The sequence below is a fragment of the Paroedura picta genome, chromosome 6 (genome assembly GCF_049243985.1).
Source record: "Paroedura picta isolate Pp20150507F chromosome 6, Ppicta_v3.0, whole genome shotgun sequence".
NCBI classification, from domain to species: domain Eukaryota; kingdom Metazoa; phylum Chordata; class Lepidosauria; order Squamata; family Gekkonidae; genus Paroedura; species Paroedura picta.
The window spans coordinates 97274059-97290099 of NC_135374.1; the positions used below are offsets into that span (position 1 = coordinate 97274059).

The 16041-nt window shown below is 42.3% G+C and overlaps 1 protein-coding gene across 6 annotated transcripts in view; it reads left to right on the forward strand.

Annotated features, from left to right (window-relative positions):
• The window catches only part of FGF14 (fibroblast growth factor 14), a 391136-nt gene that overhangs the window by 309668 nt on the left and 65427 nt on the right, over positions 1-16041 (forward strand). For all 6 annotated transcript variants that reach the window (XM_077343791.1, XM_077343790.1, XM_077343794.1 and 3 more), the window contains one exon: positions 2010-2113. In XM_077343791.1, coding sequence (XP_077199906.1) covers positions 2010-2113 — 104 coding nt within the window. The remainder of the gene's footprint in view (positions 1-2009; positions 2114-16041) is intronic.

Consider the following 16041-nt stretch of genomic DNA (forward strand, 5'->3'; position numbering starts at 1 on the left):
CAATTGGTTATTAAATTCACGCAGCTTGATTGCCTTTTGTAAGAATTTAGCCACTTCATCAATTGTATCTGGATCCTGATTGGAAAGAAGGAACTGTACCTTGTATTTATCAGAGTAGCCAATACATTTAACTCCCTGGACTCTTGACACCCCACCTCCAAACTTCAAGGAACATTCCTAACCCAGGGGGTCACCAACCTTCAGGTGTGGCCTGGAGACCTCGTGGAGCTGGAATTCATCTACAGACTATAGAACCAGCTTCTGAGGGGAAAATGGCTGTTTTGGAGGGGAAATTTTGCTATGACAGCTCATCTCCAGTTAACAGTGATCAGTCCCCCCTGGAGAAAAGGAGGCTTGGAAGAGGAGACCCTGCGCCCTAGTGCTCCACAAAGATCCAGGGATGCCAGCCTCCAGAGGGGAGCTAGGCATCCCCCAGAAAGACAGCTCTTCATCAGACTGCAGAGATTGGTTCCACCCATGGAGCTGCTTGTGGGGGACAGTGGCCTTGTGCCCTACAAAGGTCCAGGGATGCCAGCCTCCAGGGGGGACCTGGGCATCCCTCAGAAAGGCAGCTCTTCATCAGACTGCAGAAATTAGTCGTCCCCCCTCCAAGAAAAGTTCTGCCTGGAAGGGGAGTCACTGGGGCACACTGTGCTTCCCCCCTCTCCCAACTTCTATACCAGGGTAACCCATTAGGGCAGGCTGTGCTTCTCCCCCCCCCCCAACTTCTACACAAGGGCAACTCATTGGGGCAGGATATGCTTCTCTCCTGCCCCCCAATCCCAGGGGCAGGCTGTGCTGCCCCCCCCCCCAGGGCTGAGCTACTCACTGGGGCAGACTCTTCTGCTGCTGCTGCTACTGCTGCTCCTCTCTCAGTGCTTGAGCTACTCGCTGGGGCTGGGTCTTCCGCTGCTGCTGCTGCTGCTGCTGCTTCTCCTCTTCCTCCCTCCATGCATGCATGAGCTACTCACTGGGGCTGGCTGCGTTTCCACCCAGCATGCTCTGAGGATGGCAGGAACTTGGGGACAGAGAACTGACTCCTTATCAGCCAGCCCTTCCTGGCTGAGAGCCCCTCCCAATAGGCGCTCAGATATAGGGAAGGGCTCTTACTTGCAGAGGGTCAATCAGGTAGCGAGTGACCCGTCGTTTTCAAACATATATAGTTTACTGATGACTGCCTTCTTTGCAACTCAAATTGATAAAGCACCATGGGGGCAATAGTGTATTGCATTGACTACATGATCTGCTGTACATGGTCTGCTGTACATGGTATTACTTGTAAATGCCAGTATGGTAGCCATGTTGGTTTCTCCTTTGTTGTCTCCCTGCAGTGAACTGATTGTGATTAAAAGTTTTTTCTCCATTTCACTACAAACCCATGAGGAAAGCCATAGGGGTAGTTGTGACATGGAGAAAATCTCCCATCCACATGAAAGTCTGATTTGCAACATGAATTTGATTTGCTGCATGAATTTGGCTGCATGGGGAGCAATTGCAAGCAGCTATTTCAGTGTATTGATATAGATGGATGATCCACTTCATTTCTGTGAAGCCTTATTGTTAGTTTAGAAAGGTTAGAGGAACAGTATTCATCACGATAGGTTTTGCTTCTGCTAGAGTGCTGTATTATTTTTGGGTATTTCCATTTGCGTTAAAACAGGACTGAAAAGGGAACTGATTGCTTGGGGCGGGTGTCGGTGCAGAACCCGTTTTTTAATCTTCTGAGATAATAGAAACTGCTGCAGATACTGCCGTTGTAATTTTTAGTGCAGCGTTTGAACTTCACTACCTTCAGTCTGCACATTCTTAAAATATATCCACTGTGTGAAACTCTGCACAGCATTTCAACCTCTGATATATATTTTAAAGATTACTCTATCGGCTATATTTTAAACAGTAAACAGAATATGTGTTAATACTATAACCTATATTTTTGTGTCAACAAAAGTGTTTGTGTATCACAATTCCTTTCTTGGCTTGACTGTGACAGATCTTCTTTATTTTTACAGCATTGTTCAACCTTATACCAGTTGGACTTCGGGTTGTTGCCATCCAGGGTGTAAAAACAGGATTGTATATAGCCCTAAATGGAGAAGGGTTCCTTTATACATCAGTAAGTAACATGCCACAACTGTTGGCTAAAACTCTTCTGTAGTAAAGTAGATACCAATTCATATAAAATCATATAAGCTTTAAGAGGCTGAAGGATCATATGTTGCACTAGCCCTTGGTTGAACAAATCCTAAATACTGAATTTAATAGGTGGAGCTTTCTGATGGAGGTTTCCAAGCTATTGTTACGAAACCAACCCAGGCTATGTGAAAGCCCCCTTTCTGTGTTATATTCCTAGCTTGGGAACTGCTGCAGTTCATCTTTTCCCTATACTACAGCAGTAATGTCGGAACCTCTAAGCTGAATGGGACAGCTCCATGATGTAATCCTTTCAGCACCAGCATTGCTCTTGATAGAGACTGGGGTGATACTGGTGTACGAAGCAGTCATGCAATGGGCTACTTCCTTGTGACTTTTGATCCTGGGGGCATGTAAAGAGCTGTGATTGCACAGACTTAACTCTGTGAAGATGTATAGGCACTAAGATTGCCGGGATTTAGCATGAGAGCCAAACCTTGCTGATATTCTTCTTTCATGTGCTATACTAAAAGCTTTCTTATCCAGATAATATGCATGGTGTTCAAAGCATTCAAGCAATTAGCGATGTAGATAAATATAAATGTTGTTTAGATAGAGTTAACATGGGCATTGGGCTCCAAAGAGGGTGTAAAGTAAATTCAGATAATGATGCATTTGATGGGTGATGCTGAGTGTACATTATTCTACACTATTTTAAATATATAGCAACATGATGGGTTTTCCCTGTGGATATCATTATCATGATTAAAGGCAAGACGACCTTTAAAAAAATGGGTAAAAGCATCCACCCAATCAAAAGCCCATAGAAGCCCTATTGATTTGAATAGGAAAGGTTTAATTACACATGGTACTCTTCCACTGAATTTAATGAGAATAAAAAATGCTGGATCATTAGTAATTTTTTAGGGAGGGAATCTCTAAAATCCCTAAGTAAGACATTTACCGAGTATACTAATAAGGTTCAGAAATAAATGGGGGAAAATTTAAATGAGATCTAGTTTGGACTGCATAACAATGCTGGCAATTTAAAAAAAAAATATGGACAGTTCTGTATGTTTGTTATATGAATTTGTGTGTTACTCGTGTGAATATTTTTGTATTGTTATGTTGAATACTTTATTCTTCTTGAGAAGAAAAGGGGTGATAGAGATGTGGCAAATATTCAAATACCTGGTAATGTCTTAAAAGGAAAAAGAAGTCTCGTGGCAGCAAAAATGATGATGTACCTGCACCAAGACCAATTTTGGAGAGGGGTGGGTTAGACATTTCAAAATAAAATAAAATAAAAAGTACTTCCAGCAAGTTGTTATCTGGGGCCATGAGCCAAGAGAGGATGAGCACATTTAATTCCCGCTGATTTCAGTGCACGGGACATGAATATATACTTAAATCTTTCGCTGCAGTAAAAAGTGCTCAATGTTCTATCAACAAAAGTCCAGTCAAGGTGACGTTCATGCAGCAGTCTTCTGCTAAATGGGGTCAGGCATAATAGTGCTTTTAAAAGTTCGCCTTCCTCATCTAGCTAGGGATATATGCACAGAAGGTTCTTTCTGGCTACACATACCTCTAGCTAGATGGTAGCACACATCCTTAAGAATTTTCTCTACTGGAGGAAGTATATGATTTTTCATTATGATGCCTTTACACGTGACTTTTCCAAAAGCTACCTTGACTTTACCGATGTATTGCATTTGAAAAAAATGCTAGTCATATTATTAAGCTCTCGTTGAAGGGGGGCAAGAGAAAGGAATCTTCTGTTTGTTTTAAATAGATGGCAGTGCTCTGAAAGTTAATTAGAAGGAAATGTTCTAATAACTAAAATGTCATCAAGATAAAAATGGGTATTATACAGCACCTCTCTCTCATACATTGAAGCGTGGCATATGGAGGATCTGCATTTTCTAGAAAAACCCTGGAGGTTTGTAAGAGCACTATTGCACTATTAAATGTGTACAACAGCTCAAGACTAAAGGAGACCTGATCTGCTGATATAATTATTTTCCATTTCTTTATATTGTGTAGGCATTTCTGTCTATATCATTAAATAATTAATGGCAGCAACGTACAGGATAGAATGAATGTCCGCATTTTTTCATCCATTAATATCACAGCTTTTTACCATTTGCAGAGTAAGTACAGGATACTAAATGTTCTGTCTGTTTTGGATGAGCAAATGCAGAGACTGGGACGGTGTATTAAAAGTTTCTACTTCAATCTCAGTGTTATTCATAACATTTTATTGCAGTTACTCTTGCTTTAATAAGTTTTATTTTTAAGTTCCAACCCTGGTATTTCTGAAAATACACAGTTGGGCCTTAGAAGGTTTCAGAGTGGTCTGAAAATTCAAAGTCTACTGTGGAAAATGTGTTGAGAAGTGAAGATATAAAGTTATATTGATGCTACAGGAGGGTGTTGATGTTGTGATACACTATGAGAAGCTTATATCCATGTTAAAACCTTGGATATGTAATAATAAGCCCAGAAAAGATTCCTTCCATTGTTATGAAGTAGGCGCGGCCAACTTGTGGCTTTCCAGATGTCCATGCACTACAATTCCCATGAGCCCCTGCCAATACATGTTTGCAAGGGCTCATGGGAATTGTAGTCCATGGGCATCTGGAGAGTCACAATTTGGCTACCCTGTTTGAGAGGTTGGTATGACCAAGACTGTAGAGAGTCCAGGAGGTTTTTGTTTCAATATGCCTGTCAGATCTGCCCCAGAAGGAAGGTGCTTCTCTTAAGCAATTAACTATACTTGGAAATGAATGACTCAGTCTTTCAGAGATTGCAGCTACTGGTACAATGGACTACTAGTGGAACAGACACATATGAGTTTGAATGCACATGCTTTGTACCTTAATCATTGCTAGTATGCTGGGCTACCCATTCTCCAGGAAAATGGTTCAGTCTGTCATCTTGCTTCATTTACTCAAGGACAAATGCATGCTATTACAGGAAGGAACAGGGCAGCATAGCTGCATTTATAAAAACAAGATACCATGACAAGATACCATGAAAGCACTTGTCAAAACCCACCTTTAAAGTTGCTTTTTGTTTATATTTATATGAGGCTGAACATTAAACGGAGGGCTAAAATAGAATTGCTCACTCAGGCTGTTGTTAAGGATTTGTGTACAGGCTGTGAATCTGTGTGGGTAAAAATCTGAGTGCAGAATTTCATATTCAGAATTTAACATGCAGAAAGCTTGGGTGGACTTACCCAGGCATTAACTGCTGGAGTGTCCCCGCAGCCATATAGTATATTAAGTGCTCCTACCTAGTCTTATGTGTCTGGTGAGCCAGCAGTTCAGTAGAAAAGAGCAAGCATCTGGCAACACCTTAGAGACTAACAAGAGTTTCGGGCACATAAAGATGAGTAGCTGTGTTTGTCTGTAGCAGTAGAACAGAGCAAGAGTCCCGTAGACCTTAAAAACGAATGAAATTTGAGGCAGGATATGAGTTTTCATGAGTCACTGCTTGTTTTCTAGATGTTTCTAGCTGTATCTGAATAAGTGTTAAAGGTAAAGGTATCCCCTGTGCAAGCACCGAGTCATGTCTGACCCTTGGGGTGATGCCCTCTAGCATTTTCATGGCAGACTCAATACGGGGTGGTTTGCCAGTGCCTTCCCCAGTCATTACCGTTTACCCCCCAGCAAGCTGGGTACTCATTTAACCGACCTCGGAAGGATGGAAGGCTGAGTCAACCTTAAGGCGGCTGCTGGGATCGAAGTCCCAGCCTCATGGGCAAAGGTTTCAGGCGGCTGCCTTTCCACTCTGCGCCACAAGAGGCTCTTAATAAGTGTTACTGTGACACAAATTTTGTTGGTGCTTAAGGTGCTACTGGACTCTTGCACTTTTCTATTGCAACAGTCAGACTAACATGAGGACCCATCTTGATGTATCTCCAGTGTTTCAGGTGAGTCACAAAAAACATCAGATACACAGTAATGGGTTTAAACTACAAGTACAACGATATAGGCTAGATATCAGGAAAAAAATTTTCACAGTCAGAGTAGTTCAGCAGTGGAATAGGCTGCCTAAGGAGGTGGTGAGCTCCCCCTCACTGGCAGTCTTCAAGCAAAGGTTGGATACACACTTTTCTTGGATGCTTTAGGATGCTTTGGGCTGATCCTGCGTAGAACAGGGGGTTGGACTAGATGGCCTGTATGGCCCCTTCCAACTCTATGATTCTATGATTCTAACTAGCACCAGTGGTAATATGGATAGCACTCCAATGGGCAATCTTGTCCGCCAAAACTGTTGCACCAAAAAATGGTACACATTATTTGTTTTTTGTACATAACCAGTCTGTAATTAAACATAATTTGAATTTAACCAAGCAAGTACAAATCATTCTGCTTGTCTGTAACATCTCAGTGTTTTGTCACAGCCCTCAGAGATTGGCTATAGAAAAGAAAATCTCACTTTTGGTGCTGTATTTCTGTGTTTTCAGAAAATATAAAAATAAAGGAAGGTGTATTAGCCCACACTTACAAGAGCCTCTTGTGGTGCAGAGTGGTAAGGCAGCAGACATGCAGTCTGACGCTCTGCCCATGAGGCTGGGAGTTCGATCCCAGCAGCCGGCTCAAGGTTGACTCAGTCTTCCATCCTTCCAAGGTTGTTAAAATGAGTACCCAGCTTGCTGGGGGGCAAACGGTAATGACTGGGGAAGGCACTGGCAAACCACCCCGTATTGAGTCTGCCATGAAAACACTAGAGAGCGTCACTCCAAGGGTCAGACATGACTCGGTGCTTGCACAGGGGATACCTTTACCTTTATTAGCCCGCACGTATTAAGTGGCAAGAGCATGAACTCGCTAGGTGGCCTTAGGCAAGACACCATATCCCCTGTTCCCCCTATCTCATCTAGATGGGCTCAAAAATTATGGGAAGTTGAACTATTTCTGCACAGAGGCGTAAAACACACCACTGTCTGCTTGCATACGTGTAATAGTAAATCCCCATTCAGTAAACCACCACTCCGATTTGCCTGGTGCATTTTTGGGGAGCCATGATTCTCTTCTTTTTGTCCCCCCCCCCCCATTTCCTTCTTGTGACACTAAGGGTGGCCTAGGAAAAGCACAAGGCCTTGCATGATCACAATTTGTTGTGGTAGTTAGCCTTCTAAAAATATGAGGTATTTTTCTAACAAGAAGAGGCACAAGGAATAACATCCCTTTGTTATGTATGCTAAAATAATGGTAATCTAATCTCATGCTTCAGAAGTAAGCTGATTGCCAAAGGCATTGAGAGGGAATGCTTTCCCTGTTAAATAGCATTTCATATTTCAAAAGGTATAATATAGGTGTTTTTTTCTTCTCCTTCTCTCTCTGTCTCCGAAGCCCTGAGCAACAAAGCAGCACATACCTTGATGGATCAGTGGCTTGATCTTGTCTGGCAAATTTTTGATTCCTGACTCTTCTTCCCTGGTATTTCTTGCAACCTGTATTGAACTTTTGGCCTTTTGGGGACCAGTTACATAAGCATAGCCATGCGGACTTCACAAATGTAATTTTCTTTTCCTTCTATTGTGTTGCAGTTGAATATACATCTAATGTTTGGATAGCTCTCTAGGTGGCACTTTGGCTGCAGTCCTTTGCCAAAATGTAGAATGTTGGTGGCTCGATAGAAATAGATGATATGCGTATCCGTCTAATTTTAAGCTTCTGTTTTGGAATGGGATACGTTGCTGCATTTATGGAGTCTCTTTTTCATGCAAACAGTCCTTTTGTTATTCTGAAAGACTGCAGCACTTTCCTGGCAATAAGACCCACTGACTAACATAGGACTTTCTTCTGCATAGGCCTGTTTAGGGTTACTTCCTGAAGGTTTTATTAGACAGACAGGAGAGGATTGCCTTAGCACATTATCCAAACGGAAACCTGGAAGTGGGGAGAAAGTCGTAGTTCCTTTTCAAACTTCACATCTACTGTACAAAAAGAGGAAATCTTGGGAGAGATGTTCTGCTTCTGGAGTTTGTACATCTTCTCCATACCTAGTTACTTTTCAAAAGTTACCTTGAAGTGCAAAACTCAGGCAAGTGAAAATTACACCTTTTCTACATTCCAGTAGTATGTGAAACTGCTTCCCCATTCTCTTATCATCACAGTTTTCTTAAAGATCAATTTATTAACTACTCAGCTTTCTTCCTAAATCATGTTTAGTACAAACACAAATGTTCCCATTTAAAATACATAAACCAGCCTTTCTCAACTTTTTTACCACTGAGAAGCTCCTGAAACATTCTTCGAGAATTCTTTGAGAAACCCCAGAAATGTAAAAAATTAAACAACTCCCACCCATTCGGGAAACCATCCAGGGCTGTCAAGAAACCCCAGGGTTTCACGAAACCCTGGTTGAGAAAGCTTGACTTAGAGTGTCCTAGGCACAGTTTAGACCTGCATTGTAATTCTCTGTCTTAATCTATAAATAATTTTCAGATTAGGCATCAGCTCTTCAATCTGTATGTCTCTCTCCCCCTCCCTGCCATTCTTAGAACAAAGATCCAGGATTTTGTTAAGGTATCTAATTAACAGTAGACTGATAAAATACAAATCCATTTTTTTCCCATAGGCAATTTCATTAGCTGTTGCGATTTTTAGCGATCAGTTGGCTGGCTCTCTTCCTCCAAAGCTATTTACCAGTTTTCCCCTGGTCCCCATCCACTTGTGATTCACTGACTGCTGATCAGCTGAAGAAGACCAAAGCCGTATTTTCTAGGTCATTGCTGTGTAACTGGCTTGATCTTCTCGCATGCTGTTGCTCAAGCTGTGTAGATCTCCTGTAATCTGCTCTTCGCGTTCCTGTTTAGCCAGCCACTTTGGACCTAATCCTGCACATACTGCTATCTGGGTTTCATTCTTTTCACATTCTGGTTCCTCATATGAAATACTTGCGCAAGCAATCAGAGTGCACATTTAGGAGTCTTCTCTTAAACATTAAACTTTAAGGCTGCTCTGTAACTATAAAGCTCTAGCACCTAAGCTCTTTTTCAGTCCATGGAAATTAATAGGTTCAGAAGAGCATCAATGAGTTGAGGATTATGTATGATTCTTGAAGCAATGACCAAATGAAGGGAGTAACAGCAGATGAAACAAGTAAACAGACTTGTAACCAATATACCGTGTTTCATGATAGATATGGCGATAAGGTTCTCCAGCTGTTTGCAGATAATACCCTTTCCAGTGTAGATCTCTGCCCTCTCAAAACAATATTACTCAAAAGTATTTTCAAGGAGTACACAATGAGTCATTATCTTCTATATTTATGTACAACACAGGGAAGGGGCATTTTCATAATACACAGACATTAATAAACCAAAGTAGGAAACTTTCTGCAAAGCACTTAATATTTCCTAGTGAATGACAATCATACCGCAGGTAAGTCGTCTCAATACAGAAAATAAGAAACATAATGTGCATGCAATGACTAATAGGCTTTGCATATCAGCTTTTTGCCAATTGTGACTAGCCAAGGACAAAATTGCAGTGTTAAAAAGGAAATATCTTTCTCCAAAGACTAAAGCAGTTTGCATAATAGAACGGTCATTCATGATGGAGTTGTCGTTCATGAGTTCCCGGTTCATGCTATTCACATACAGAGTGAACTACCTCTTGGAAGTGAACCTGACCCCTTCCCTCAGTCTGCAGCTGTGGCCCCATTTCTCTGTTCCTGGCTCACTTCTAGGAATAACAGAGAGCGTAGTGGCCGAGCAAAAGACTGAAGGATATAAAGCGCATGAGAAAGTCTCTTATGCATATTTTATAATGTCTCATCTGGCCCTTAGAGGAACAATAACTGAGTTATAACCAGCAGGTATTTTCTGTATATCTGAGAGGGATAACTATTAGTAAAAAGATTAAAATTTAAGTATGATGTGTTTTGGGAGGGGTGTGTGTGTGTGTGTGTGTCTGAAGGGAGGATTTAAGGGTAAACATGTATGATATGGCCAAAATTAATGTAGAAGTATAAAGAACTAATGAGTACATTACATGTTCTTCAGCAATGGAACAAGGTGCCTTCAGTCCAAAACTCAGAGAAGAGTTATTTAACTTGGAGGAAGTTATCATAGGCTGCAGAAGGGCTACTTGGCAGATGGTTGGATCTACTGCAACAACAGCTAGAAAGGAATGAATAAGCCACTGCTACCAGCTGTACTGTATTCTCAACAGACAGCAGAGAATAGCCAGGAGCTATTTGAACAATGGGAAAGAGGGTTCCTAAAGGTCAGAGACTAGGGGTGAGTACTTCCATGCAGTTCAGCTGCCTCAGTGATCACCGAAGCCCAAGGTGGCCAGCACTGCAGATGGGAGGGGTGGCACCAGTGCTGGTGCGCCAAGCGCTGAACTTTGCCCAAGCGCTTACCCCATTAGAGACCTTAAGCCAAAGTAGAATAAATTTATTAAAAATAAATGTTTAGTTTAATTTATAAATGGGCACAGGAAATATGTAATCTTCCCTTTACTGGAGCAACACAACAAAAATATTTTGAGGGGAGCATTTGGTTATGGTGTAATATTCATTTCATTAGATGCTAATTCAGAAAGTACGCTATGATATGCTGAAGGCAATATTAGATGGAATAGTTCTGGAAAAATCTTAAACCTGATTAGCATCTTCTTTTCATAGTCTATTATTTTGCTGAAATGGGTCTTGGAAGCTTTTTCTGGTTTTTTTAAATCCCAAGACGATGTTGTTTTAACTGGATGGCAAAGAAAAGCAGAATATAGAATTTACTTGTGATATGTAGGTTGATATATTTTTTAACTAATCTGCTTTTACAATAAGAATGATATACACAGTGCAATCTCATATGAACAGAATTATTTAGAATCCTTCTAAACTCCGATCAATAGGGCTTACTCCCTATTTTCACTGCTAATTGTCTATAAGAGCCAATATTAGGGTTGGGAAATATTTGGCGAATTTGGGAGTGGAGCCTGAGGAGGGCAGGGTTTAGGGAGAGATGGGACCTCAGTAGGGTAAATGCCATAGAGACCACACAGCCATTTTTTCCATGGGAACTGATCTTGGTTGTCTGGAGAACATCTACTCACTCATCTGTCAATCTATCTAGGTCCATTCCCAAACCGTCCTGAATTTTTGGGATAATTCAACATCCACAACAGGCACTTAACAGCAATATCATTGCGGTTTTAACCTGACACTGTTTATTTTAATTAATTTAAAATTTAATTCTATTTGTCATAATTGTGTATTTTATATTTTTGGTATATCACCCTGAGCCAACTTGCTGGGAGGGCAGTCTAAAAATCCAATAAAGTAAATAGAACTAATAATGGAAAACCTCCAGGAGCTACCTGAAGGCTGGTAGTCCTAGCCCATATCAGCCCTATACAACTTAAGTGTTGCATCTTTATGGTGTTTATTCATTCATCTTTCTTACTTGGACTCAGAGCAAGGAGGATCAGTACAATCAACAGGATGGAAAATTCCGTAAACCAAATTCTGCCTCCAAGCATCTCAACAAGATGATATGATCTACAGCAGGGGTAGTCAAACTGCGGCCCTCCAGATGTCCATGGACTACAATTCCCAGGAGCCCCTGCCGGCATTTGCCGCAGTCCATGGGCATCTGGAGGGCCGAGGTTTGACTACCCTTCATCTACAGTTTCAGAGGCTGCAGGCAAGTCCAGTAAGAGCAGCAAAGAGGCACAGCCTTTGCCTCCTCTCAGACATGGGTAATTCAGTAAAGCTAGCAGAGCCATCTCTGTTCCATAACTTGGCCTATAGCCAGAATGAAAAGGGTCCAGAGCAGATATGGTATCCAAAAAGTCCTGGGTTAATTATGCACAACAGGAAAACTCACAAAAAGTCTGCAAAAAAAGACATTTGCTTTTTTTGATTCTGGATGTGGCAGTCGTTTTGCCATGGAAAACCCACTGGAGGATTTTTGATGATGCATGACACTCACCCCTCATGGCATTTTTTGCGTTGTTTCCTCGCATTATTGTAAACGTGTTTTGTTATGATTTTTTCCTGTAAGTCGGTTCCAGGGATACTTTTTATGGCATGCATAAGCGTTACTGTGTTTTCTGTCTCTTCCCCTGAGCTGTCTTACACCAATGACTGAATGGAAAGCCCATGGACTAAACTCCCATGAAGATTTGCCAGCAGCAATGTCAGGTGACACTGCAATGTCAGGTGACATTGCTGCTGACTACAGCCTACCAATGAGCTCCTAGTACAGTAGATGAAGTTCCCTCCCACTTGAGGATGACTCTCTCAAATTCATAATCGTTTGCCTTATTCTACTATGGTATTCAAAAAAGCCCCGCAAACGCATGTTTTTAAAAGAAGCAATTTAAAAAGGGGAGATTTAACAGCATCAGTTATCTGACCTTGATGAAAAACGGAGTGCATAACCACCCCTGGAGTAGGTCCATTACTGCTCTCTCAATCACTTTGCCAAGAAAGGACAACTAGGAAACTGGGCAATAATTGGCCACATCATTTTTCTGTGTGGAGAACGGCTTCTTTGAGTGGTCACGGGAAAGTGCGCTGAATTAGTATTTGGTTCATAATAAATATTAAGGGTTTGTTGGTGTGGCTCTTACATGATTTTAGCAGCCAGGATCCAGCGTACAAGTAACAGCCTTCACCAATCCCAGGATCTTGTCAACATCCACAGAGACCAGATGCCAAAATGGTTTATAAACAGAGTGGATGGTGTATTAAGCCTTTCTTCTTGTAGGCCTATGTCACAGCTGACAGCCAGATCTAGGCATAGTCTCAGTATTTTATCAACAAAAAACTTGGCAAAAGAATCAAAGCTAATTGTTTCTTCCTGAGACAATAAATGCTCACGTACTGGTATCAGCGGGTGCTGAGCAACCCTGAACAACTGGGATGGCTTTGAAATAGCTGATGCTATAGTAATAGGATAGTAGCCTCTCTGCCACTGTTACAATTGCTTCAAAATCCCTCCAGTGAGCTCTATGGCATAATGATAGAAAAGAAAATGGAATCTCACTAAACAATAGAATTATTATTACTATTACTATTAAAGGTATCCCTTGTGCAAGCACCGGGTCATGTCTGACCCTTGGGGTGACGCCCTCCAGCGTTTTCATGGCAGACTCAATACGGGGTGGTTTGCCATTCCCTTCCCCAGTCATTACCGTTTACCCCCCAGCAAGCTGGGTACTCATTTTACCGACCTCGGAAGGATGGAAGGCTGAGTCAACCTTGAGCCGGCTGCTGGGATTGAACTCCCAGCCTCATGGGCAGAGAGCTTCAGACCGCATTTCTGCCACAAGAGGCTCTACTATTACTATTACTATTACTATTACTATTACTATTACTATTACTATTACTATTACTATTACTATTACTATTACTATTACTATTACTATTACTATTACTATTACTATTACTATTACTATTACTATTACTATTACTATTATACTTTCAGACTGCTTCTCTCCCAAATTGGGCTCAAGGTGGTTTACAACATAATTAAAATACATAAGCAGCATACTTTATTACATTTAGGATCCTAAAATGTAAAAATTTAACTGACTCTCTTTCCTAGCAACTAATTTAATGAACTAACCATACTCCCCTCCCCATCCCAGGCACCATTTATTTTCCCTGCATGTTGACGATGTCACTGGCACTGAAGAAGGAAGGGACAGGGAGATCTGAGAGGGGTGGAGGGAGACCCATGTTTCCTCGCTCTGGCCTCAACCGTAAGTCTGGTGGAGGAGAGCTGCCTTCCAGGCCATGCAGAATTGTAATAGCTCTTCTATCTTTTTTCTCTGGTGCTCCCTTCTTGCTGAGTATTTGGCAACTCATCAATCACTTCAGTAAATGTAAAGGCAGGGTGGGATTCAGATGAGAGATTATAGCTGTAGGCTTGTTAAAGAAACAAACTCTAATGGGAAAGTAAGCAAACATTTAAGTTTTCGGCAAATCTGAGCCTGTGGTTTGCTCCTCCTTTGCAGGTGCAAAACTATTAAAGAAGTAAGCAAGCATTCTCCAGGTTGTGCCCTGATACACCCATTTATCATGGAACACTTTCCTTTTATAATCCTAGGTAGTTTTTGTTTTCGGTTAAATAAAAGGCTTGAGAGCTTGAAGTCACTTATGCGAAACCAATGCAATCAACATGCAAGAATAACACAATGAGAGGTCTGTGAAGTTTGTTTGTTTTCCTCTGTCCCTTTTTGGCTAGCGTCTGGTTTTATCATGACTGAAGTCCCCTGAGCTAGTTATGCACTGTCACATCAAGATTCAGGCCTCTGGCCAAAATCAGAGCTCTGGGAAAAAAATAAGAGAGCCAAGAGAGACACCAGCTTGTTTCTGAAAAGATTGGAAGTGATGACCAGATTGGAAATTTGTTTACGCTTTGTCCTTCCCAGTGGCATTAAGTAATGACCCATATTATTCCTGTCAACACATTTGCCTTGTGGGAAGCACTACAAGACACTAAACCTAACCTGAACTTTATTTGCCGAAGTCTGTGTGGGTGTCCTACGCCAGGTTCTTAGATGGTGTTTGGTGTGCAGATGGACAGATATAATAAGACTAGTAATCAAGCCCGCTGCAGCTAAATGCAGCGGGCGCTAGACCACGGAGCCCCCAGCATACACGCGGAGCGCGGCTGCCGGGGCTCCATTTGTCAGGGGTTCGCACCTCTCGCAGCATCAGGCCGTTGGGCAGGGAGCCCCCGGGAAGCCGCGCTCTGCGTGGCTGCCGGGGGTTCCCTTTGCCGGCGGGCTGAAGTGGCGAGAGGCGCAAAGCGCCTCTCACCGCGTCAGCCCGCCGGGCAGGGAGCCCCCGGCAGCCGCGCTCCGCACGGCTGCCGGGGGCTCCTTTGCCAGCGGCCTGATGCGTTGGAGACGCTTCGTGCCTCCCGACATGTCAGGCCGCCCTCAAGGAAGCAACTGCGAGCTTCCTTCAGCAGGCTAGGAATCGGCCGGGCCAATCGGCAGGCGCTTTGTGCCTGCCAATTGACCTGGCCGATGGTCTGTCAGGAGGAAGGGGCCAATCAGGCCCCTTCCTCATCACGGACAAAGCCCTCCGCCTGAGGGCTTAGCGAATTGGCGTGTTAAGGATATGAAGCTTTTAGACATTACTGTTTCTTTCTGGGACTTGCTATTGGAAAGACCTTTATAGTGCCAATATATCAAGAGAAAATGTTTGGACTCGCCTCATTAATTTTCCTCACAGCAACGTTGTGAGGTTGTTATAATCCTCATATTACTGATTGGAGGAAGGAGAAGAGCAACTGAACAGAAGAGATAGAGTCTTGTGTGAGACCCCCCCCCCTCCCCATTGAGTTCATTCCTGAGCTGAAAGATTTGGACTTCAAGTTCAAATGGCTAATGGTTATTCTCTGTGAAGGCAGAAGTTCTATAATCTGTATAGATATTTTTCTCTAGAAAACCTTCATACTTCAGAGAATAGCGAAACACATCTTTCTCTGCCGACGTAAGTAATGAAGCACACAGTACTCTGAATGAAGTAGAGCTACAGCATGATTTCTTTTCTTTTTAAAAATGACAGGGATCAATTTAATACCCTTTTAAAAAAAAATGAGAGTAAGCTATGGATTTTAATGTGCTTCTCAGTTGATTTAAAACAATTACAGCCATACAGACCAACTTTATTTGCTGAATTTTGTGTGGCTTGGTCCCTACACCAGATTTTAGTTGGTGTTCAGGCGAGGCTTGTATTTTGGTGGACAATTATCTGTTCCAAATAATATATTTCTGGTAAGACCTTGGAGGAGGAGCATGTCTCATGGCTTAAGTGCCACTCAACACTTAACACCCACCCATGGCAGCTGTCCCACTCCTGAGTGCTCCTCTTCCAATCAGCTTGCCTGTCTGTCCAGTGGCCAGCCAATCACCTTCTGTCCCCCAC